At 46.8% G+C, this 24,536-nt stretch overlaps 2 protein-coding genes and 2 non-coding genes across 6 annotated transcripts in view; 1 reads left to right on the plus strand and 3 right to left on the minus strand.

The window, feature by feature from the left end:
• Positions 1–6,365, plus strand: part of LOC140460666 (uncharacterized) — a 34,576-nt gene extending 28,211 nt beyond the window's left edge. For all 3 annotated transcript variants that reach the window (XR_011954269.1, XR_011954268.1, XR_011954270.1), the window contains one exon: positions 2,336–6,365. The gene's annotated coding sequence lies outside the window, so the exon portion shown is untranslated. The remainder of the gene's footprint in view (positions 1–2,335) is intronic.
• LOC140460667 (uncharacterized) lies at positions 6,339–12,102 on the minus strand. The gene is made up of 2 exons (XM_072555292.1): positions 12,012–12,102; positions 6,339–9,485 (listed from the first exon to the last, which is right to left on the minus strand). The coding sequence occupies exon 2, from the start codon at positions 9,100–9,102 to the stop codon at positions 8,095–8,097; it is 1,008 nt and encodes a 335-aa protein (XP_072411393.1). The 5' UTR covers positions 9,103–9,485; positions 12,012–12,102; the 3' UTR covers positions 6,339–8,094.
• Positions 12,103–20,691: 8,589 nt separating this feature from the next.
• Positions 20,692–20,763, minus strand: trnam-cau (transfer RNA methionine (anticodon CAU)). Its single transcript has one exon. It is a non-coding gene; the product is annotated as a tRNA-Met (tRNA).
• Positions 20,764–23,410: 2,647 nt separating this feature from the next.
• On the minus strand, positions 23,411–23,482 carry trnam-cau (transfer RNA methionine (anticodon CAU)). Its single transcript has one exon. It is a non-coding gene; the product is annotated as a tRNA-Met (tRNA).
• Positions 23,483–24,536: the final 1,054 nt, after the last annotated feature.

Here is a 24,536-nt window from a genome sequence, read left to right on the forward strand (position 1 = left end):
AACGAAAATTTTCTTTAACTTAATTAAAGTTAAAATTGTTTAATTTAACAAATTTGTTTATACAATTTGTACAATTTGTTTATAAGATTTATTTATACGTCCATTGCTCTCAATGTGGTCTCTGCCACATTGGGGAGACTGGACGCCAATTTGCAGAACATTTCAGGGAACAGCTGTGGGATGCCAAAACTAAACGACCCCACCGCCTTGTGGCTGAACGCTTTAACTCCCCCTCCCAATCCATCAAGGACATGCAAGTACTCTGCTGCCTCCCCCTCCAAGCTCTAGCTACCTGACGCTTGTAGGAAGAACACCTCGTCTTCTGCCTTGGGACGCACTAACTGCATAGGATCAATGTAGATTTCACCAGTTTCCTTATTTCCCCTCCCCTCCACCCACCCCCACACCACACACCTTGTCCCAGATCCAGAGTTGAAAAATGTGGTGCTGGAAAAATGCCTAGAGGCCATACTTCTAGGAGTTCCCTGGCTGTTCTCTGGCATGGCACTCATCCACAGATTCTATCAACAAACAGATTGACCTGGACCCAATATGGCCACTGCAGCGGACAGTTGGAACTGACCACCGGAAGCGGCAGAGACAAACCACTATAAATGCCGGAGGAAACAATACGGAAGCAATTCACAGGAGGCTCCCAAGCACTGAGGATATCACCTAGACAGGGGATGAAACGTCTGCAACACAAATTCCCAGCTCGGCGAACAGAACCACAACAATGAGCACCCGAGCTACAAATCTTCTCACAAACTTTGAATTGAGCATAGGAGTTGGGACATCCTGTTGCAACTGTCACACATGTCACACAACACAAGGCATGGTCCTTCTCTGACTGACCATCCCTTTGAATATCAGGGGGAAGACACCCCTTTAATTGTAACATTCAGGAAAGATGCCTTACTTCAACAAAGATGTGCTGTGCTCACAAATGTTTGGACAGAGGAAGGGAATTGCAGTCTGGGGTGAAGCTCAATCTTCATTCAGAGAGAGAGAGGAGCAGCAGTAGCTTCAGAAGCTCATGGTTCAACTTGTGCATTCAGACAATAGGGGGGCTATTCTGGGCAAAATCTGGGAGTGAAGCAATGTCTCCCCCTTTCCATTCCTTATCCTGGGAGGGAGAGAGAAGGGGGGAAGCACTGTTCACTTGCAGCAACTGGAGGCAGAAATATGAATCCAAGCAGGGAGCAGACTCTGCAAAAGTCAGCTTCTGTCGGCTTCTTCTGGAATATTGTGTGCAATTCTGGTCTTCCCTCCTATCAGAAGAATGTTGTGAAACTTGAAAGGATTCAGAAAAGATTCACAAGGCTATTGCCAGGGTAGGAGGGTTTGAACCACAAGGAGAGGCTGAATAAGATGGGGCTGTTTTCCCTCGAGCATCGCAGGTTGAGTGTGTGTTTTTTAAAGAGGTTTATAAAAACTTGGGTGTGGATGGGGTGAATAGACAAGGTCTTTTCCCTGGGATAGGGGGAGTGCAGAACTAGAGGGCATAGGTTTAGGGCGAGAGGGGAAAATTTTAAAAGGGACCTTGCAGTCAACCTTTTTTTACAGAGGGTGATGAGTGTATGGAATGAGCTGCCAGAGGAAGTGGTGGAGGCATCTGGATGGGTATATGAAAAGGAAGGGTTTAGATGGATATGGACCAAGTGATGGCAAATGGAACTAGACTAATTTTGGATATCTGGTCGGCGTGGACAAGTTAGATTGAAGGATCTGTTTCTGTGCTTTATGTCTCTGACTCTATGACTGGTGAAAAGCGTTGGCATTCGTCGAAACATTTATGCAACAGAAAATTATAAGAGGGTAAAGATAAGCCTCACGTCATTGATCCATGAATCCTGGTTGTATGGATGTATTTCCAGTAATAGAGTCAGTATGGCATGGAAGGAGTCCAAAAGACGGCTTCTTTTACAAAAAGTCACACTTAAAACTTAAATCTGAGTCTTCTGGAAATGTAAGACAACAGTGCATTAATATAAGACAGATAAGTCTGGGGTATATGTTACGTATTTGATGGAATGTTTATGGCTCCAAAATCCTGATTTGCAGTTGTTTCTGGGCTCATAATATTGTACTGCAGAATATTGTATATCTTCAGTAAGAACGTCAATACCGCACGATAGATGTTCATTCAGCAACTTGAGTGAACTCTTCATGGAGTATGCAATCCACCACATTCCCCTGCTGTATTCATTTACATATAGATCAGCACAAAGATCTTGGGTAAGAGAGGAAAGAATGTTCCACAGAAACTAGAATTGTGTGTTTTGACTTTCTATTGTGGACTGACAGAGATGACCTTTGCAATCTCTTTCCACAGGAATATTACAAGAGAAGAATTTGGAGGCAGAAATCTCAGACCAAACATCACATCGAAGTCTGACAGTCGATTGATTCACCAGGACTTGGATATTGATGGCCTTGAAAACAAAGGGGAGAAGGTCTGCCTGCTTTGTTAGGTTTTAAGCGTCAGTGTGACTGGAAACTCAGAGTCTCACACACCCACACACCAGAGCAGTGACTGGAACATGCTTTACAGACTGAATGAGAGTCCTCCAATTATCAGCGGGTTCACCAGTAACACCACACACATGCTGTAAGCGTGAGCGAGTTTCAACTGATTGTTGAACCTGGAGAAGTGCGAGGACACCCGCACCATGGAGAAATCATGAAAATGCGGGGAATGTAGGAACGGTTTCCCTTCCTCGCCTGCCCGATATTCATCAGCATTTATACACCAGGCAGCGGCCATTCACCTGCATTCAGCACGGGAAAGGCTTCACTCAGTCGCATCACCTCTTGGTCCACACCGGGGAGAAACTGCTCATCTGCCCTGTATGCTGAAGCAGATGTAGGACATTTTTTATCCTGGATGGAGCATTCTGCAGGTATACCTGAAATAGATACATTTGTCTCTATCCCATTGAGTCTCCAGCACAGAACCAGGCCAAGCTGCTCAATTGGTCTCTGTGTTTATTCTCCACCTGAGCCTCCATCCACCCCTCTTCATTGCCCCCCATCTTCCCTCCATCAGCATAAAGGTATCCCCCACTTTTTCAAAGTTCGCTTTACACTACTTCACTTTTACAAAAGACCTACATTAATACCTGCTCCCACAAACCGAAAGAAATCTGAAGAGTATTGTCGCTTTTACAAAGAAAGGCATAATACAAATTAATTCATGGTAATTGCTTCTTCGATTTAGGCCATTTCGGCTTATGAAAGGAACACTCTACTTTCAAATAGTGGGGGAAAGCTGTATCAATACAATACAGCACAGTCTCAGGCCCGTCTCACTTGGTTTAGGCACACACACACCCTCAAGCCTGTGCTAATTCTTAATCCTTACTTAGACCTGCTATTTATTGCCCATGTGTGGTTTCTGTTCCTCTGTTCACCTCCCGTTCATGTGTTTATCAAGATACACCTTAAACATTGTTAAGGTGCCTGCTTCCACTACCTGCACTGCCAGTGCGTTCCAGGAACTCCCACCACCCCTCTGTGTGATTCCCCACCCCCACCATCTCTCCCCCAAACAGTCCCCTGCTCACCTTGAACCTGTGCCCTCTTTTAGTTGACCTTTCCACTTTGGAGGGGAAAAAAACACCTCTGACTATCACAGAATCCCTCCAGCGTGGAAACAGACCATTCAGCCCAACAAGTCAATACCGGCCCTCTAAAGATTAACGCATGGAGACCCGTTCCCTTACCCCTATTATCTACATTTACTCCTGAGTAATGCACCGAACTTACACATCCCTGAACAATGGGGCAATTTACACACAGACAATCCAACTTAACCTGCCTCTCCCTGGACACTATGGGTAACATAGCATCGCTAATCCACCCTAACCTATACATGTTTGGATTGTAGGAGGAAGCCGGAGCAGCCAGAGGAAGCCCACGCAGACACGGGAGGTGGGGTGCAGGGATAATCTGCCAACTCCACACAGCTAGTTGCCTGACACTAAAATCGAACGCAGGTCCCTGGCACTGTGAGGTGTCAGTGCGAACCGCTGAGCTACCCTGCTACCCCTGTCCAGCCAATCTGTGTCTCTCATCATTTTGTCAAGGTCTCTTTTCAGCCTCTGTTTTTCCAAAGAAAACAATCCAGGTTTATGCCTCCTCTGCTCGTAACGAGAGCCCTCCAGACTAGGTAATGTCCTGGTGAACCTTGTCTGTATCCTCAGCCAGAGCACCCACATCCTTCCAGTAGCACAGTGACCAGAACTGCACACAATATTCCGAATGTGGCTAGAATAAACAGCTGTAATGTAACTCTTACACTCAAGGAAGCGTGCTGTATACCTTCTTGACCACCGTGCCCACCTGCATTACCACTATGCCCAGATCCCTCTGTATGCCAGTGCTCCTATGTGTTCTGCCATTTATCATACAATTCTCATATTTCCTTCATCTCTATCGAGCTTCACCTTAACTATCTTTCTCTCTTCATCTCTTTTCCCCCCTCCTCAAATCAGCATACCATAAGACCATAGGAGCAGAAATTAGGCCATTCAGCCCATTGAGTCTACTTCGCCATTCAATCACGGCTGATACGTTTCTCAACCCCATTCTCCCCGAACTCCTTGATCCCCTTGATACTCAAGAGCCTAGCTATCTCAGTCTTAAATATACTCAGTAACTTGGCCTCCGCAGCTTTCTGTGGCAGTGAATTTCATAGATTCACCATACTCTGGCTGAAGAAGTTTCTCTCCCCTCTGTTCTAAAGGGTCTTCCCTTGACAGGAAAGCTGAGCCCTCAGGTTCTAGTTTGTCCTACCAATGGAAACATCTTCCCAACATCCACACCGTTCATTATTCTGTAGGTTTCAATTAGATCCCACCCCACCCCCAATCCTTCTGAACTCCATGAAGTTTAAACCTAGAGTCCTCTAATGTTCTTATGTTAAATTTTTCATTCCTGGACCATTCTTTTGAACCACCTCTGAACACGTTCCAGGGCCAGTACATCCTTCCTGAGATATGGGGCCCAAATCTACATACAGTACTCCAATTGTGGCCTGACCGGAGACTTACAGAGCCTCAGAAGTACATCCCTGCTTTTATATTCAAGTCTGATCAAAATAAATGCCTTCATTGCATTTGCCTTCCTAACCACTGACTCAACCTGCAAGTTTACCTTGAGAGAATCCTGGAGTAGAACTCCATAGTCTCTTTGCACATCAGATTTCTGAATTTTCTCCCCATAATCCTTCTGTTCCAGAGTAGCAGCAGAGATTTCCAGACACCTCGATTGTTTTCAGGGATACCAAGGGATCTTGGGAATTGCCAGTATCGCAAGAGGAGGCAGAGGGGAATGTGGTGTGGTCCTTTAAACTGCAGAACTTTCCAAACTCCCTGAGTCAGCAGGAACTCTTTCTGGACCAAGAAACAAAAGGGCCACTGAGAAACTGCTACATCAGAAGATCTCAGAGGCAGAAATTAGGCCATTCAGCTCATTGAATGGTGGAGCTGACTTAATCATTCTTAAGTATCAAGGGTTACGGGGAGAATTGGGTTGAGGAACGTATCTGCAATGATTGAATAGTGGAGCAGACTGAATGGCCTAATTTCTGCTAGTTAACCATCCCTGGGAAGAAGGACGCAAAACAACAAACTGTTTCCTGCGACAGATGAGCTAAGTGTTTAATAACCTCATGACAAAAGGACAATTAAGTTTGTCTGTGGAAGGAAGGCCCTGACATAAAAGGGTTTTTTGCAGGAAAGGCTGTATCAAACAAACCACTAAACCTCGAGGATAAGAAGGTAAGCTACAGACCAGAGATCTCCAGAAGTGTGGGGAGGTGGTGTTAGAATCGAAAGAAACATCACATCACAGATTTGAAAGTGAGGAATCTCCACCAGAATTCAACCTCAGAATGATGGAGCAGCAGTACTTGGAAGAAGAATGCTGCATTGAATCCCTGGACACTTCCAGAGACATAAACTGTTGGTGGAAACTCAGTTAAATTCAGCCATCAATTGGGAGATAGCCAAGTTGTGAGTGAGGTTGAACTTGGTTACTTGAGGAGTTTTATTTGTGTTGTTACATACAATAAAGTGTAAATGATTGTTTCAGCAGTTAATTGTGTGCAGTTTCTGAGTTAAGAGCCAAATTAAGGTGATTCACCCACAACCACAGTGAGAGGCTGCGATTCATGTTGACTCCATTGCATTCAGCAGTACATCACGTCAATACTCTTATAAAGCGAAGGCTGACAGCACCGCCTTTCTCAAACAGAAACACCCAGAGGAGCGTGTCGCCCAATAATCTGTAAAATTAGCATGAAAAGTGGTGTAACCTGCTCTAGTGATAAGAATAAATCCCCAACACTTTAAAATCAACAATCAGCAATTTATTTATCCAACTATCACAGTGAACAAATGAACAAAACTATTAACAAACTGGATACAGGCCAGGAGCAGATGGGTGGCACTAGTTTAGTTGGGGATCATGGACTGGTTGGTCTGAAGGGTCTGTTTCCAGGCTGCATGACTCCATAGCACGGAATGAATGGGGAACAATCCCAAAGATGACAAAGGTTTCAAGCACCACCTTAGGCAAATGTGTGGACTCCCTCCAGATAACTGAGGGCAGTGGGGCACTGTGAGGGTCAGTAGATCAGTCAGCCAGCCAGTTCTCTCCAGGAGACTTGTCTCAAGAAAGGAAGTGGTTTCCTGTCCCATCAGCCAGATTATCCAGTTTGGATAATATTTGGTCCTCTTTCTCCAACAAAATATGTAGTCAGGGCAGTGTCTATAACAACAATGTTATTAAACTTGGAAGAGGGCTGAAGACATATACAAGGATGGTGCCAGGACTCAAGGGTCTGTGTAAAAGGGAGAGGTTGGACAAGCTAAGATATTTTTATTTAGAGCATTAGAGACTGAGAGAGGCCCTTAGAGAAGTGAAGAGATCGTGAGAGGGTGAATGCACTCAGACTTTTACCCCAGGGTTGGGGATGTGAGGGCTAGAGGGCATCAGTTTAAGGTTAGAGGAAAAAGAATAAAAGGGAACATGAGGGGCAACTTTATTTATGCAGACGGTGGTAGACATATGGAATAAGATGCCAGCGGAAGTGGTTGAGGTGGGTACATTAACAACATTTAAAAGGCATTTGGACAAATACGTGGATAGGAAAGGTATGGAAGGAAATGGGCCAAGTGCAGGGAAATGGGCTTAGTGTTGATGGACAGTTTGTTCGGGGTGGACCATGTTGGGCCGAAGGGCCTGTCTCCTGCTGTGGGACTCTATGATTCGCATCTCTTTGTCGGTCCGACAGTTTTGAGTTTCCAAATTAACATCTCACTAAATCAGGCCGAATAAAATCCAATCTCATTCGTCAACTCTGATGCAGAGGTGCTGGTGTTGAATTGGGGTGGACAAGGTCAGAAGTCACACGGCGCCAGATGAAGTGATGAAGGAGCAGCACTCATGAAAGAGCAATGCTCCTAAAGCTTGTGATTTCAAATAAACTTGTTGCACTGTAACATGGTGTCATGTGACTTCCAACTTCTTCAACCCTGGGTTTGTCTCAAACTTGATGGGATACTTTGTCCAACTCGGCATATTTTATCAGTATCGCTTGAAGGAAATCTTTTTTTAAGATTAGATTCCCTACAGGATGGAAACAGTTCCTTTGGCCCAAAAAGTTCACACTGGCCCTCGCAGAGTAACCCAGCCAGACCCATTCCCTTATCCCTATTCCTCTACATTTACCCCAACTAATGCACCACACCTACACATCCCTGAACACTATGGGACAATTTAGATGGGCCAATCCAAACTAACCTGCACACCTTTAGACTGGGGAAGGAAACCGGAGCACGCAGAGGTAACCCATACAGATGTGGGGGGGGGGCATCGTGAAAGCTACACACAGACTGTCATCCCGAGTGTGGATTTGAACCCAGGTCAGCATCGTGAGGCAGTGGTACTAACCACTGCGTCACCATGCCACCCCTGAGCCACATAGGTGGGCTTGCGGGGGGGGGGGGGGGGGGGGGGGGGGGATGGTGAGTCCAGCACAAAACAAAAAAAAAACCACTACACCCACTGTCAGAATGGGCAGGAGGTTCAGCCCTGTGGGTGACCCACTGCTGCGTCACTGGTGGAATCTGATTGTTGGATGCACTGGTGCCCCCGCTGGTGCCTCTGCAAGTTGCAGGACAATGTGAACCTCCGCCCGCAGTCGGGGCAGGCAAACGGCTTCTCACCGGTGTGGACCCATTGGTGGGCCAGCAGTTTGGAGGAGCGGGTGAACCCCTTCCCACACTCGGGGCAGCTGAATGGCCTTTCCCTGGTGTGGACCTGCCGGTGGGACAACAGGTCAGAGGAATTGCTGAAGGCCTTACCACACTCAGGGCAGGCGAATGGCCTCTCCCCCGTGTGGATTCGCCGGTGTCTCAGCAGGTCGGAGGAATTGCTGAAGGCCTTCCCGCACTCTGGGCAGCTGAAGGGCCTCTCCCCCGTGTGGACCCGCTGATGGGCCAGCAGGTTGGAGGAATTGCTGAAGGCCTTCCCACACTCTGGGCAGCTGAAGGGCCTCTCCCCCGTGTGGACCTGCTGATGGGCCAGCAGGTTGGAGGAATTGCTGAAGGCCTTCCCACACTCTGGGCAGCTGAAGGGCCTCTCCCCCGTGTGGATCCGCCGGTGCCTCAACAGGTTGGAGGAGTCGCTGAAGGCCTTCCCGCATTCGGGGCAGCTGAATGGCCTCTCCCCCGTGTGGACCCGCCGGTGCTTCAGCAGGTCGGAGGAATTGCTGAAGGCTTTCCCGCACTCGTGGCAACTGAAGAGCCTCTCCCCTGTGTGGAATTGCTGGTGGGTCTGGAGGTTGTCCACCCAAGTGAACCCTTTCCCGCACATGGAACAGTAAGACGTCCTCTCACCAGTGTGTATATGCTGGTGGGCCAGCAGGACACAAGAGCAGGTAAAGCCCTTTGCCCGCTTGGGGCTGGAGAACAGCCTCTTCCCAGTGTGATTGCACTGATGAGCCGCCAGGACAGATGGGACACGGAAGCCCTTCCCACAGTCGCCACACTTCCATGGTTTCTCAACAGGTTGTGTTTCCTCGGGTTTCTCCATGGCCGAAGCTTCAGCTGCACACACACGTGTACAACCCCACCATGAATTCTTCTTTCCAGGCAGAAGAGTTGTTTCAGGCTCCACACTCAGTGCGCTGCAACAATTGGGTCTTTCAACCAGTGCCCCCGTACTCAAACAGGAACCAAAAAGAAAGCTTTGCTCCTTCTCACAGAATCATAGTTGAAAATTGTTGTGGTCTTGATGGACTGAGTAACTGTCAGACACTGATGTGAAAGGGAGGACTGGAGACGCTGGAGAGTCAGTCAAAAACTGCGTCGCTGGAAAAGCGCAGCACGGCAAGCAGCATCAGAGAAGCAGGAGAATCAACATTTTGGACATAAGCCCTTTATCTGCTGACTTTGAAACTTCTGTCTTCAGATAGTCTGTAAGAAAAGATTACAAAAGTCATCACTGCCAGTCCGGTTAAGAGTGAGATATCAAGGCATTGACACTGACACCAGAGAGAAACTGTACATATAGATGTGGCAAATGTTAGTGGCAAGCCAGAGTGATAGAGATATTAGGCACAGAAACAGACCCTTTAGTCTAATTCATCTGTGCCAACTAGATAACCTAACCTAATCTCGGCCGATTTGCCAGTATTTGGCCCACAGCGTCTAAACCCTTCCTAATCGTATACCCATCCAGATGCCTTTTAATGTCATAATTGTACCAGCACCCACCACTTCCTCTGACAGCTCTTTCCTTAAACACGCCACTTTCTGCATGAAAGACTTATCCCTTAGGTTCCTTTGTTAAGTTCTTTTGCTTGAGCTTCTTACACTGCAATACGCCAACTTCTGTGAACAACCAAACTTTATTAAGTACAGTACAAGCTGTGGAGAAACTCTTAATACTCTTCGCAATGCTGGTACACAGCAGTACCAAAAAAAACCAAATCCCTTAAACAAAGTAAAACTGAAACAGAGGCTTACAGTTGAAGTTAGAAGGGCAGAAGGAGACAGTGTTAGCAGCCTTTCTCCACATAGACCACTGCTTAACTCACCCAAACGAGACTTCAGCTTTCAGGACTGACCACTCCCCTTTTATTGTACAGGTCATTTCTAAAACATAAAAGCTTTGGCCTCAAGTCTCATCTGTTCACATATAACCAAAAATGCCTCCCAATACCGGTTTTCATCTCTGTACTAAACCAGTCGCTTCAGAGCCCGGGTCTTTTTACCACCCCTCTGAAAAAAAACCAAGGACACAGCATCCTTGAGAAGAAGGACCAGCTTTTAGTATAAGGACCAGCTTTGTGACAGAGGGATATAGGCCAAACACTGGCAGGTGGGATTAGATTAATTTGAGAACATACCATGGAGTAGTTGGACTGAAGGGACTGTTTCTGTGCTGTTTGACTCAGGAACTGTTCTGCAATGGTCTGAAAACCATTTTCTTGCCTTCCCCCATAAACATCCAATTCTTTGTTGTTCCAAAATCAGATGAACTCAGCCTTGAATATATTCAATGATCCCATAACTGCAGGAAGACATCCCCACTTCTGGACTCAATTCCTCTTGCTTATATAACACCTGCTTTGCTCATTGCTTGCTGCACCTGTGACAACTGGCATTGACTGGTATGGAAGGACGCTGAGGCCCCTTTATACACATTCCTGATGAAGGGCTCGTACCTGTAACGCGGACTCTCCGGCTCCTCGGATGCTGCCTCATCTGCTGTGCTTTGCGAGCACCACACGTTTTGACTCTGATCTCCAACATTTGCAGTCCTTTCTCCACATCCCAATATATCACCATTTAAACAATGCATCTCCTTTCTGCTGTTTACCCCCCAACAGGGAATATCACTTCACATCGTGGTACTGCATTTTCCATGAGTTTGCCAACTGAGACACAGACCTGGCTCAACTTTTCCAGAATCTGTCCCCTCCAGAAATTGAGATTGTGAGAGAGAGAGACAGAGACAATAGAGATGTCTCTGATTACACGCTCCTTCCGGTCCTCCAGGGCTTCCTATTGGTCCAACAAAAGAAGATCACGCGCAGTTTTCACCGACAACCAGGAGCACGCACAGGTTTTGCGTGGCATGGATAGGGTAAATAGACAAAGTATTCTCCTGGGGTGGGGGAGTGCAGAACTAAAGGTTTTGGGCGAACTGGGAGAGACATAAAAGAGATGTAAGGGGACCCTTTTCACACAGATTAGTGCATGTATGAAATGACCAGCCAGAGGAAGTGGTGGAGACTGGTATAATTACAGAATTTAAAAGGCATTTGGATTGGTCTATAATAGAAGGGGTTCGAGGGATATGGGCCCAGGGCTGGCAAATACACTAAATTAGGATAACTGGTAGGCATGGACAAATTGGACCGAAGGGTATGTTTCTATGTTGTACATCTGTAGGAGTCCAATATAAACGGTTCAGAGGGATATAGGTTAAACACAGGCAGGTGGGTCCAGTTTAGTTTGAGAACATAGTCAGCATGGACTAGTTGGGGTGAAGGGTCTGTTTCTATAACTGATCTGTATTTGTCTTGCCTTCCCCCATAACTATCACTTCTTTGTTGTTCAAAAATCAGATGAACTCAACCTTGGATATATTCAATTACGCCCAAACTGCAGGAAGGCGTCCCCACTTCTGAACTCAATTCCTCTTGCTAATATAACACTTGCTTTACTCACTACTTGCTTCACTAGTCTGACAACTTGCACTGACTGGATTAGAAGGACGCAGAGGCCCCTTTGTTCATCCACACATCATTACTAATGAAAGGCTCGAGCCTGAAATGTCAATTCTCCTGTATTTGCCATTGAAAAAAGACCTGGACTAACTTTCCCACAGTCTGTCCTCTCCCTGGATTCACTCCGTTTCTCTTCAGTTCCTGCAAGTCAACAGCTCAACCCCAGAATGGAAAAGGGGTTGAGAAAAGAGTGTGTTGTACTCACAGATGTTGGACAGAGGAAGGAAGTTGCAGTCTGGGGTGAAGCTCAATCTTCATTCAGAGAGAGAGGAGCAGCAGCAGGAGCAATTTCAGAAGTTCATGGTCCTACTTCCGCATCCTGACGATGGGTTTGCTGTGATTGGCAGGAGGACCAGTCGCCATCCGGTCATCCAGAGCTTCTCATTGGTCCATCAAAACAAGGTCATGTAATGTTTCCGCTTGTTGCGTGAGCATGCATAATGTTTTGCTGACACTGTGGCACATGCGCAGTGCATTGCTGACACTGAGAAGCATGCGCAGTATGGAGATGTTGGCATTACTGACATTTTCAAAGTTAAAAATCACACAATGACACGTTGTGGCCCGACAGGTTTATTTGGAATCACTAGTTTTCGAAGTGCTGCTCCTTCATCGGTTGGTTGTGGAGCAGAATCATAACACACAGACTTTATAGCAACAGGATTGCAGTGTCATGGAATGGAATACCAAACAACTTTAGCTGACCTCTACCATATTTTAGAATGACCATGTTAGTTTTGATTCCTTCACATGTAAATTCCAGAACTTTTCAAAAGTTACGTTCTCAACATAGCTTTTAACAATAGGTGTCATCTCAATCAGATAATGCATTGAAGGTGTTAAGTTAAAGTCTGTCTGTGTCCCAATGTTAGGTCAGACAGATTGTATTTCTATCGTGGTATTACAGAATCTTACGTGTCTGAGTTTTTGAGCAAAATAAAATGCGATTCTGCAAGTACAAATTCAACCCACAAACTTTTATGTGTGCGAGTGTGTGCAGGAGAAACCGAGTGATCATGTGTGCGTGAGAGAGTGTAATGGGGAGAGTTTGTGAGAGGGTGTGTGTGAGAGAGAGAGCATTTGAGAGAGCGCATGTGTAGGAGAGAGAGTCTGTGTGAGTGTGTTGGTTTGGAGGAGCACGTATTTGTGTGAATGCATGCTTGTGTGTGTGTGTGTGTGTGTGTGTGTGTGTGTGAGAGAGAGAGAGAGAGAGAGAGAGAGACAGACAGACAGGCAGAGAGAGAGAGAGAGAATGTATATTATAGTGGGGTCACCTGTAGTGTGACATGAACACAAGGTCCTGGTTGAGGCCATCTCCATGGGTATTGAATTTGGCTATCAGCCTCTGCCCAGCCACTTTCCGTTGTTGCCCATCCTGAAGTCTACCTTGAAGGATGGTCATCCGAAGGTCCAAGGCTGAATGTCCCGGACCGCTGTCGTGTTCCCCGACTGGGAGGGAACACTCCTGGCTGGTGATTGTTGCGCAGTGTCCATTCATCTGTTGCTGTAGCCTCTGCTCGGTCTCGCCAATATACCAAGACTCAGGGCATCATTGCCTGCAGCGTATGAGATAAAACAACGTTGGCTGAGTCACATGAGTACCTGCTGCACTCATGGTGGGTGGTTTCCCCACGTGTAATGGTGGTAATCGTGTCAATACTCTGATACGTCTTTTCATCATCTGCCGTGACAGAGTTGTATTGTGTTGTCCTGAAGGCCAGGCAGTTTTCTGAGAACAATTATCTGTTTAAAGTTTGGCAGTTGTTTGAAGGCGAGAAGTGGAGGCGTGGGGAAGGTCTTGGCGAGGTGCTCATCCTCATCAATAATGTGTTGCAGGCTGTGAAGAACATGGCGTAGTGTTTCGGCTCCTGAGAAGTACTGGACAACAAATGGTACCATTTTGGTTGCAGCTCGTGTCTGTCTCCCAAAGGAAGTCATTCCAGTTTCTTGCTGTGACACATTGGAAGTGGCAGTTGATGAGTTGAACATTGTACCCCGTTCTTATGAGAGCATGCTTGTGTACTTCCAAGTGTCTGCCATGTTCCTCCTCACCTGAACAGATCCTATGTATGTGAAGGGCTTGTCCAGAGGGGGTGGCTGTTTTAATATGTTTCACTAGAGAAGTGTAGCACTGTCAGGTTATCCGTGGGATTGCGGTACAGAGAAGTGCTGAGATACCCATCCTTGATAGAGCTGCATGTGTTCAAAAATGAGACAGATACTAAAGAGTGTGGCGAGTGTGATGGTGGGATGAAACCTGTTAATATCACAGTATCGTTGTTTCAGTGACTCCTCACCATGGGTCCAGAGGAAGAAATGTCATCAATATATCTGGTGTATAGTGTTGGTTGGAGATCCGCCACCTGCTGTGGTGAGATTCAAACCCGCGAGTCCCCAGAACTGGTTTATTAATGCAGTCGATAACGGCACTCGGCCGAAGCTCCTTCAATCCCCCTGCGATGGTCGGTGAACTCACTGATGTCTCTGCAGGTCGGAGGAGTGGGTAAAGCCCTTCCCGCACGGAGAGCAAGTGAACGGTCTCTTTGATCCTCCAAGCTGAGTAACTGGTGTGAAGTACTGTACTTTTCACAGTCACCGCACTGAATCTCCCTCATTCGGGTGTATCAGTATTCTTCCTGCCACACCAGTGTCCAAGCAGACAAAAGCAAACATTTCTTCTCGACTGGAATGGCTGCTGATATTCAAGTCCCAATGAATCAAGTAGCTCTGTCAGAAGCTGATGTATCTTTTGGTTTCAGATTTCTTTCCCAATGTCTTCCTGCAAAAGAAATCATGAAATAAGTCACGGTCGGTACAGTCAAATGAACATAACATCGGTGACAATTCCTTAGATTGCCAGATACCTGCTGATCATATATTATCCATGACACAGAAAACTGAAAACACTCATTCAGCAAGGTAGCATTAGGTATATAAAGAGGAAAACTTCATTTAGGTGACAATGACCTGGAACAACCTTCCTACAAAGGTGCTGGAAATGGGGCTGAATCAAGGATATGAAAATGAAATGTCAAGGCTGCTTCAGGAAAGAAAGCCAGTAAAGTTGCTGAAAGACTTCCTGCTGACCTGTTCAATAAAAATGAATCCAAAAAAAAGATGTAATTCCATTACTATTTGAAAAGGTGAAAAATCATAGCCATGCAGCGTGTACAACAGCGAATATCAGATATACACCATATGAAGCAATCATAAAATCCCTGCAGTGCAGAAAGAGGCCATTTGGCCCATTGAGCCTACTCCACCATTCTTTAAGGTCATGGCTGATCTATCCATCATCTCAGCTCCTCTTACCTGCATTGTCCTGACTACCCTAAATTCACCTACCATCCAAAATCCCATCGATTGTCTTGAATATGCCTGCTTGTATTGCTTCCTTGGGCAAAGACTTCCACAGATTCACCACTCTCCAGGAAACGTAGTCCCTCCTCCTATGCCTAAAACCTACCCCTAATCTTGTTACTTAGTCTAACCCACCAGCAGAAACAACGAGATAGGGTGAGTCTGGGTGGCATGCTGTTCGATGGGTCAGTGTGGACTTGATGGGTTGAATGGCCTCCTTCCACACTGGAGGGTTTCTATGATTTACTGCAGTTGTGTTTGCCCAGAACCACAGCTCCCAGAACCTCCCAACTTCTGCAAATTGAAAGATAAGTCCCACTCTGCCCGCTCATATGTGTGTTATCTAACTGCTTCATCGCTTCCAGTGAATACAGCCCACACCTCCCGCTGCTGCCAGTAACCTTTACAATGCTGATGCAACAATGCAATACCTGCAGTACTGAAAATTGTAAGACTTCTGATGATACCAGTAACTGATTCACCACTCCTTCTGATGCACAGCATTGGAAATACATTTTTAGGGGCTGAAAGTAATGACCAGTTTAAAGCAAAAACCCACCTAACCCTTCACGAGGCTTCCCGCTCAGGACACTTTACTTGAAACACTTCAACCCCACATGGCAACAAATTCCCACATTCCATCAAAATCCTGGATGTCCTCACTTCAGTTGCTGTCTCTCAAATGAAAGATTTCATTGTAGCTTCTGCTCCCAGTAAGGACAAAATATCTTTGAAAGCTGCTCTGAAATTCCAGTCTTCACAACAATACTTCTACTTTCCTTCAGTCCAAATTGTCTGTGCTGACCAGATATCCCAAATTAACATAGTCCCATTTGTCAGCACTTAGCCTATATCCCTCTCAATTCACCCTGTTCCCAGATGCTATTTAAAATGCTGTAATTATACCAGCTTCTAACACTTCCTCTGGCAGCTCATTCCACGCTTGCATCAGTCTGTGTGAGAAAGTTGTCCATAAGGTTCCTTTTAAATCTTTCCCCTCTCACCTCAAATCTGTGCCCTCTAGTTTTGGACTTCCCTACTATGTGGAAATGTTTTTGGCAATTCACCCTATCCATGCTCCTTATGAACTTCTATAAGGTCACCCCACAGCCTCCAATGCTCCACGGAAAACAGCCCCGGCCTATTCAGCCTCTCTCGAGAGCTCAAACGCCCCAACTCTGGCAATAGCCTTGTAAATCTTTGCCAAACCCTTTCAAAGGTTCACAACACATTTCCTGTAGCAGGGTAACCAGAACTGAACACAGTATTCCAAAAGTAGCCTCATCAATGTCCAGTACAGGGGCAACATGACCTCCCAACATCTGTACTAAAATGCACTGACCTATAAAGACAAGCACATCAAAAACCTCCTTCGCAATCCTGTCTACCTGCGACTCCACCTTCAAGAAACTATGAAGCAGCACTCCAAGGTATCTTTGGTCAACAACACACCCCATTAACTTTACAGATCCTGCCCTGATCTGCCTTTCCAAAATCAACATTTCAAAATGGGGTTGAGAAACGTATCAGTAATGATTGAATGGTGGAGTAGATCTGATGGGCTGAATGGCCTAATTTCTGCACCTATGTCATATGGTCTCTTGCTGTCCTGGACACAGAGTGTGAGAATTGGGAGCAGGAATAGGTCATTTGGTCTTTCCAGTCGGCACCAGCATTGAACAGTTCATAACTGGATATAAATATACCGGCATCTAGGTGGACAGGGTGGGATATTTATTCACTGTAACATCGGAGGTTGAGAGATGACCTTAGAGAGGATTATAAAATCTTCAGGGGTATCGATGAGGTGAACAGCAGGTATTCTTTCCCCGGGATGGGTGTTTCAAGGTTAGGGAGCAAACTTTGAAGATGAGAGGAGAAATATTTGAAAAAGACATGAGGGGCACCTTTTTATTTTAAGACAGAGAATGGTTCTCATGTGGTATCAATGCCCAGAGGAGGTGGTGGATGCAGGTACAGTTACAGTGTTTAAAAGACATTTGGATAAGTACATAGAGTCATAGAGATGTACAGCATGGAAACAGACCCTTTCGGTCCAACCCGTCCATGCTGACCAGATATCCCAACCCAATCTAGTCCCACCTGCCAGCACCCGACCCATATCCCTCCAAACCCTTCCTATTCATATACCCATCCAAATGCCACTTAAATGTTGCAATTGTAATAGGAAAGGTTCAGAGACTCTGGGCCAAACACTGGCAGGTGGGACTAGTTTAGTTTCAGAACACAGTCAGCATGGACTAGTTGGAATTAATGGTCTGTTTCTGTGCTGTATGACTGTAACTGTTCTATACTGGACTTAAAACCATTTTCTTACCTTCCCCCAATACCCATCCACTTCTTTGTTCTTCAAAGTCAAATGAACTCAGCCTTGAATACATTCAATGACTGACCTAACTGCAGGAAGACATCCCCACTTCAGAACTCAACTTCTCTTGCTAATATATCACTTGCCTTGCTGATTGCTTGCTGCTTCTGTCTGACAACTGACAGTGACTGGTGCCGAAGGACGTTGAGGCCCCTTTGTCCATCCATACATCATTCCTGATGAAGGGCTCGGGCCCAAAACATTGACTCTCCTCCTCTTCAGTTGCTGCCTAACCTGCTGTGCTTTTCCAGCGCCCCACTTTTCAACTCTGATCTCCACTTTCACCACATCTCAACATATCACCATTTAAACAATGTCCCTCCTCTCTGCGTTTATTTTAAACACCAAAGGCTATAGATTCTGTCACTACATTTGCCATGTGCTTGCAAATTGAGACACAGACCTGGATGAACTTTTCCAGAGTCTGTCCCCTCCCTCGATTCACTCTTTCCTTTCAGTTGCTGCAAGTTAAAAATTGAAACCCAGAATGAAACAAAAAATGGAAAATGTGGTGAGAAACAGACTGTTGTACTCACAAAAGTTAGACAGAGGAAGGAAGTTACAGTCTGGGGAGAAGTTCACAGAGAAAGGGGCGGCAGCAACTTCAGATCTCACGGTCCAACCTCCACATTTCGACAATAGCCGGCTCTGATTGGCAGGAGGACCAGTCTCCTTCCGGTCCTCCAAGGTTCTTCATTGGTCCATGGAAAGGAGCTGACGTGCACAGAATCGTAAGGCACAGAATTTATGATCTTTTTCACCACAACCGCCTGATGAAGGAGCGGCGCTGGGAAAGCCAGTGCTTCCAAACAAGCCAATTGGACTGTAACCTGGTGTTGTGTGTAAATGCGAATACGAGAGAAAAATACCAAAGCAAGTTTTTGTCGAAATGTTTTTTCCCCTGTGCCTTGACATGTTATTCCTTTTGCATTTTGTTTGGCTGCTCAACGTTTCTGTCTTTTCCCCAGGGTAGAGGTATTCCAAAACTACAGGGTATAGGTTTAGGGTGAGGGGAAAATGATTTTAAAAGATTTAAAAGACTAGGAATATAACATCCACCCCCTACAGGGCGAAAGTGAGGACTGCAGATGCTGCAGATTAGGGTCGAGAGTGTGGTGCTGGAAAAGCACAGCAGGTCAGGCAGCATCTGAGGAGCAGGAGAATCGACGTTTCGGGCAAAACCCTTCATCAGGAAATAGCCATGGGGAACTGCAAGGATGTAGCGTAATCGAGTGAGTCTAAGAGGGATGCTGTTGGGAAGGTCGGTGTGAATGGCCTGCAGGGATGATATGCCTTAACCATGCTTATATTGAGAAATGGTTGCCCCAAATCTGCTGTGGAAAGAGTGGGTTCCAGTTCGTGGGACACTGACACCAGTCCTGGGGAAGGTGGGATTTGTGCTGTCTTTCGCTTCCCATTCTGCCCCTTGTCCATTTTCTCCCCACCCACTGCCCCCGCCCTTTCTCCCCTTTTCACACTGGACCCCAATTCTCTCCCCAACCCTCTGAACCCCAGTCATTCTCTACTCCCCAACCTCCATCCCCTCTCCATTTCTCTCCCTTCTCCACCACCACCATTGCCCCCGCCCGTCCTTTCTCGTGCCTCAGCCCTCTTTGATCTAATGGCCGAGCAGAGGCTGATAGCCAAGTTTAGAACACATGAGGATGGCCTCAGCCGAGACCCTGGGTTCACGTCACACTACAGGAGATCCAGCTGCACAATACACTCTCTCACACACAAGCACACTCTCTTACATACTCACACCCTCGTACAGACCCTCTCTGATAGACATGCTCTCTCTCTGACACACAGTAATACATCCCCACACTCAAACCTACGCATACACCATCTCACATGCTTCTACTCCATCACACACACACACACACACACACACACACACAGACACACACACACTGTACCCAGCATGCACATGCACACACACACGCTCTCTCTCATGCATGCACTCACATATAGAAGTCTTTGGGGTGAATCTGCGTTTGCAGGATTATATATTTGGAAATAGAACCAGTCTCACTCAAGATTAGGATACAGGTAGACCCTACCCTCACAGCTTTCATGCATTGTCTGACCTGAGGTGTCACCTCCTTTTATAGAACCTTAAGTTATCTGGAGAATGTGACTTTTAAAAAGTTCTGGGATTTACAGATTAATGAACCGAAATCTACAACCCGTTTTAAAAGATGAAAGACTCAACAGCAATCTCGGATTCCTCAATATATCATTTATGTTGCTCACACTATAATATTTTATTCGATGTTCTGGGTCTTATCATCCTCCTCCACAGTAACCATAGGTCCAAGGAGATCTGTCCCAACTTTCCAATCTACCTTCAGAACTGACACTCCTCAGGCACGGCACCATTCCCGTCAACCTGTTCATACCCAGAGACCAACGAGCCACATGCCATGGGCGCAGCCAGCTCCAGAAGCAGCTGAGACTTGCTCAGCACGAAATACATTGTACATTGCTCCCAGAATTTCAAGCAGCAACGAGTTTCAAGAACATCTACTTCTCCGTCTGTCTCCTGCTCCCAGGACACTGCTGTTTGTCCCGTCCCCAGGGACCGGGCTCTCTCCACGAGCGGATAATTGAACCATTTTGTTTCAACTTACAAGCTGTGCTGGTGGAAGGCAGAGCCCATTCACTCTTCTGCTCTCTCTCCCGACCACTTGGGGTCGGAGACGTCATTGACACGAATGCATCAAATGACAACTTTGAACTTGTCCTCCTCTCTCTCTCTCTCTCTCTCTGAGGTTATTCCCAATCGGTGGTATCCGTCCTAACAGTGGGGGACGATGTCTGAGTCGTGATGCGGTTTCTGACATGCTTGTCATTCACATCTGAACCAGGGTGGCGAATTACTGCAGGGAATGGCCGAAACCGCAAGGCATGGGTTTCAACTTTTCCAGCTCATTAGCATCGTAGAGAACTGGTTTTGCGATTCAGTTCAGAGGAAACCGACCAAGAACAGAATATCACCGAGATCTCTAAAACCAAGCCGCTTGAATGGAGTGGATTTGGCGAGCGTTTCGATACGATCGCGCCATTTGGACACTCTGCAAGTCGACGCAAAGGCAGTTTGCTGAAGAAAGCAGATCAAGGTGACAGGGAACAATAGCAGAGGATGGTTTCGATCCATCGACCTCTGGGTTATGGGCCCAGCACGCTCCCGCTGCGCCACTCTGCTGCCGCTTGGAGACGCTCGTTGCGCAGAACACTTCAGGTTTTTGTCTGGCACGCGGCAGGCACCTTCGAGCCTGATGTCAAAGACCTCCACTGCTGTCGTGTGATATGCTGTTTCGCAGACGGATGGAGGCTGTGTAAATATAAACTTATTTCTAAATTCCCACATTCTGTCGGTCGAACTGTGATTTCACACTGAATCACAACATGTGTCACAGCGCAGACGGAGGCTCTGCGGCCCACCTTCCCTCTGCTGGTTCTACGCTTAAGTAAACGTGTGACTCTAGTCGTTTCAATCTCTCGCCTTCTCAGCGGAAATCTGCACATCTGAACGTGACCACCGACTTCCCTTTTGGGTCCATTGAATCTTCCTCTTTGTCAATGTCAGACAGGGACTTACTGACCCTCACCACTCCCTGTACGAAAACGTTCTTCCTAATGTCACTTTTACTTCTTTTCCTCGTGACTCTAAAATTCTGCCGAATCGTTATGGATCCTTTCAGGCGTGGGAGCATTTTCACAACATTATTTCCTGTTTCTAGGTCCCTCATGACTTGGAAAAGTTCGGTTCTCCGAGGAGAGCTGTCCCAATTTTCCAATCTACCTTGATTGCTGACATTCCTCAAACACCGCACCACTCACGTCAACCTGTTGAGCACTATGGTAAAAACAATGACTGCAGATGCTGGAAACCAGATTCTGGATTAGTGGTGCTGGAAGAGCACAGCAGTTCAGGCAGCATCCAAGTAGCTTGTTGAACACGATCTCCAACCATTTCATTTCTCTGTTTTCTGCCTCATTCGTACTCCAAGCAGCCCACGCTGGTTTCACGAAGGTGCTTTTTGAGAAAGTCAATCAGGCAGTTTTGCACAAGTCAAGTTAAAAAACAACACGGGCTCGTCCGGGATTTGAACCCGGGACCTCTCGCAAATCAGCGCAGTAACAGACCCTAAGCGAGAATCATACGCCTAGACCAACGAGCCAGAAAGCACGCACGCAGGTAATGCCCCAGACCTCTTGAGCGACCTGAGACATGCTCAGTATGAAATACATTTGAGCAAGCGGCAAAGACTTTCCCGAACAGCTGCTTCTCATCCAGTCTCCCTGCTGCTATTTCATTCCACCGCATTCTCTGCTCACAGTGTCGTTTCCCCAACGTAGCATGAAGCATAAACTGGGTGACTGCTTCGCAGAACATCCCGCTTCTGCCCGCAGAAACTAAAGGCCCTGACCTTGCGGTTGCCTGCCACTTTAACACATCACCCTGTTCCCTGGCCAACATCCCTGTCTCAGGCTTGCAGCAGTGTTCTAGCTCCAGATGAAGGAACAACATCTCATTTTCCACTTGGAGCCCTTCCAGCCCTCCGGTCTTCAATATCGAGTTCTATAACTATAGGGCCTGAACCCCCCCATGTCCTTGACCCCTACCACACGAAAGACTCCTGTTTATCACCTCGTCTGCTATGACACACGACGTATTGTTAGCCACTAACAGTCTCCATTAACAGTTATTCGCCCTCTCACGAGGATCGTTATTCACTCCTGCGTCCTGCCTATTGTTCTTTCTCTGAGCTGGCGGCAAACACAGCAATGAACATTGGAGACTCTGAGCCAGCTGAAACTTGCTCAGTGTGAAGTAGATTCCACATTGCTGCAAGAATTGCAAGCAGCAAAGCCTTTCCAGAACATCTGCTTGTCATTCTGTCCCCGGGGGGGCTGATGTTTGTCTCTTCCCCAGGAACAGGAGTATCTCCACTGGCGGATAATTAAACCATTTTATTTCTACTTGCACGTTGTTCTGGGGGGAGGGGGGGTGGGGGAATGTAGGTTTGGGGGAGGGTAAGAGTCCATTCGCTCTTCTGCTCTCTCTCCCTCTTTCTCTCTCTCTCTCTCTCTCTGAAACTCTTGGGGTGAGAGGTGTCAGTTACATTAATGCGGGGAACATGAACAACTTTGATTGTGAACTTTCTCCAAAGGTCTGTTATCGGAGAGACAGAAAGATGCTGTGCTGGCAGGACAGAGAGAAATGAACACCGAGGACTCTTCGCCCAGGTAAATTCACATTGTTGTGCAGCCTGCATGGTGTTCAGAAATCGTCTTCACGCAGCAATCTTACGGAAAGTCTATTGCAAAGTGGGCATCGCTTTCTTTGCTGCGACCGCGCAGCAGTTAACATCTGAGCCCCAAGTGTCCCAGATGAAGAGAATCCGCGTGAAACCTTCACTCACTGAGAGTCATCCCCACGGCCCTGAGCTGAGGGACTGCAGGCAGTCCAACACGGAAGGGACGGTTAAAAATGAACCATTTTTGCTCCCTCAGCAACACGTAGCATCATTGTCGCGCAGACAGAAGCCATTCAGCCCATGGATTCCACGGCGACTGTCTGTCACTTGTCTCTCTCTGAGGTTATTCACAATCGGTGGTATCCGTCCAAATAGTGGGGGACGATGTCTGAGTTTCAACTTTACCAGCTCATTAGCATCGGAGAGAACCGGTTTTGCGATTCAGTTCAGAGGAAACCGACCAAGAACAGAATATCACTGAGACCTCTAAAACCCATGCCGTTTGAATGGAGTGGATCGATATGAACATCGGCAAGTAGATGCAAAGGCAGCTTGCTGAAGAAAGCAGATCAAGGTGACAGTGAACGATAGCAGAGGATGGTTTCGATCCATCGACCTCTGGGTTATGGGCCCAGCACGCTCCCGCTGCGCCACTCTGCTGCCGCTTGGGGACGCTCGTTGCACAGAACACTTCAGGTTTTTGTCTGGCACGCGGCAGGCACCTTCGAGCCTGATGTCAAAGACCTCCACTGCTGTCGTGTGATATGCTGTTTCGCAGACGTATGGAGGCTGTGTAAATATAAACTTTTTTCTAAATTCCCACATTCTGTCGGTCGAACTGTGATTTCACACTGAATCACAACATGTGTCACAGCGCAGACGGAGGCTCTGCGGCCCACCTTCGCTCTGCTGGTTCTACGCTTAAGTAAACGTGTGACTCTAGTCGTTTCATTTCATTCTCTCGCCTTCTCAGCGGAAATCTGCACATCTGAACGTGACCACCGAATTCCCTTTTGGGTCCATTGAATCTTCCTCTTTGTCAATGTCAGACAGGGACTTACTGACCCTCACCACTCCCTGTACGAAAACGTTCTTCCTAATGTCACTTTTACTTCTTTTCCTCGTGACTCTAAAATTCTGCCGAATCGTTATGGATCCTTTCAGGCGTGGGAGCATTTTCACAACATTATTTCCTGTTTCTAGGTCCCTCATGACTTGGAAATGTTCGGTTCTCCGAGGAGAGCTGTCCCAATTTTCCAATCTACCTTGATTGCTGACATTCCTCAAACACCGCACCACTCACGTCAACCTGTTGAGCACTATGGTAAAAACAATGACTGCAGATGCTGGAAACCAGATTCTGGATTAGTGGTGCTGGAAGAGCACAGCAGTTCAGGCAGCATCCAAGTAGCTTGTTGAACACGATCTCCAACCATTTCATTTCTCTGTTTTCTGCCTCATTCGTACTCCAGGCAGCCCACGCTGGTTTCACGAAGGTGCTTTTTGAGAAAGTCAATCAGGCAGTTTTGCACAAGTCAAGTTAAAAAAAAAACACGGGCTCGTCCGGGATCTCTCGCAAATCAGCGCAGTAACAGACCCTAAGCGAGGATCATACGCCTAGACCAACGAGCCAGAAAGCACGCACGCAGGTAATGCCCCAGACCTCTTGAGCGACCTGAGACATGCTCAGTATGAAATACATTTGAGCAAGCGG

The sequence above is a fragment of the Chiloscyllium punctatum genome, chromosome 36, assembly GCF_047496795.1.
Source record: "Chiloscyllium punctatum isolate Juve2018m chromosome 36, sChiPun1.3, whole genome shotgun sequence".
NCBI lineage: Eukaryota > Metazoa > Chordata > Chondrichthyes > Orectolobiformes > Hemiscylliidae > Chiloscyllium > Chiloscyllium punctatum.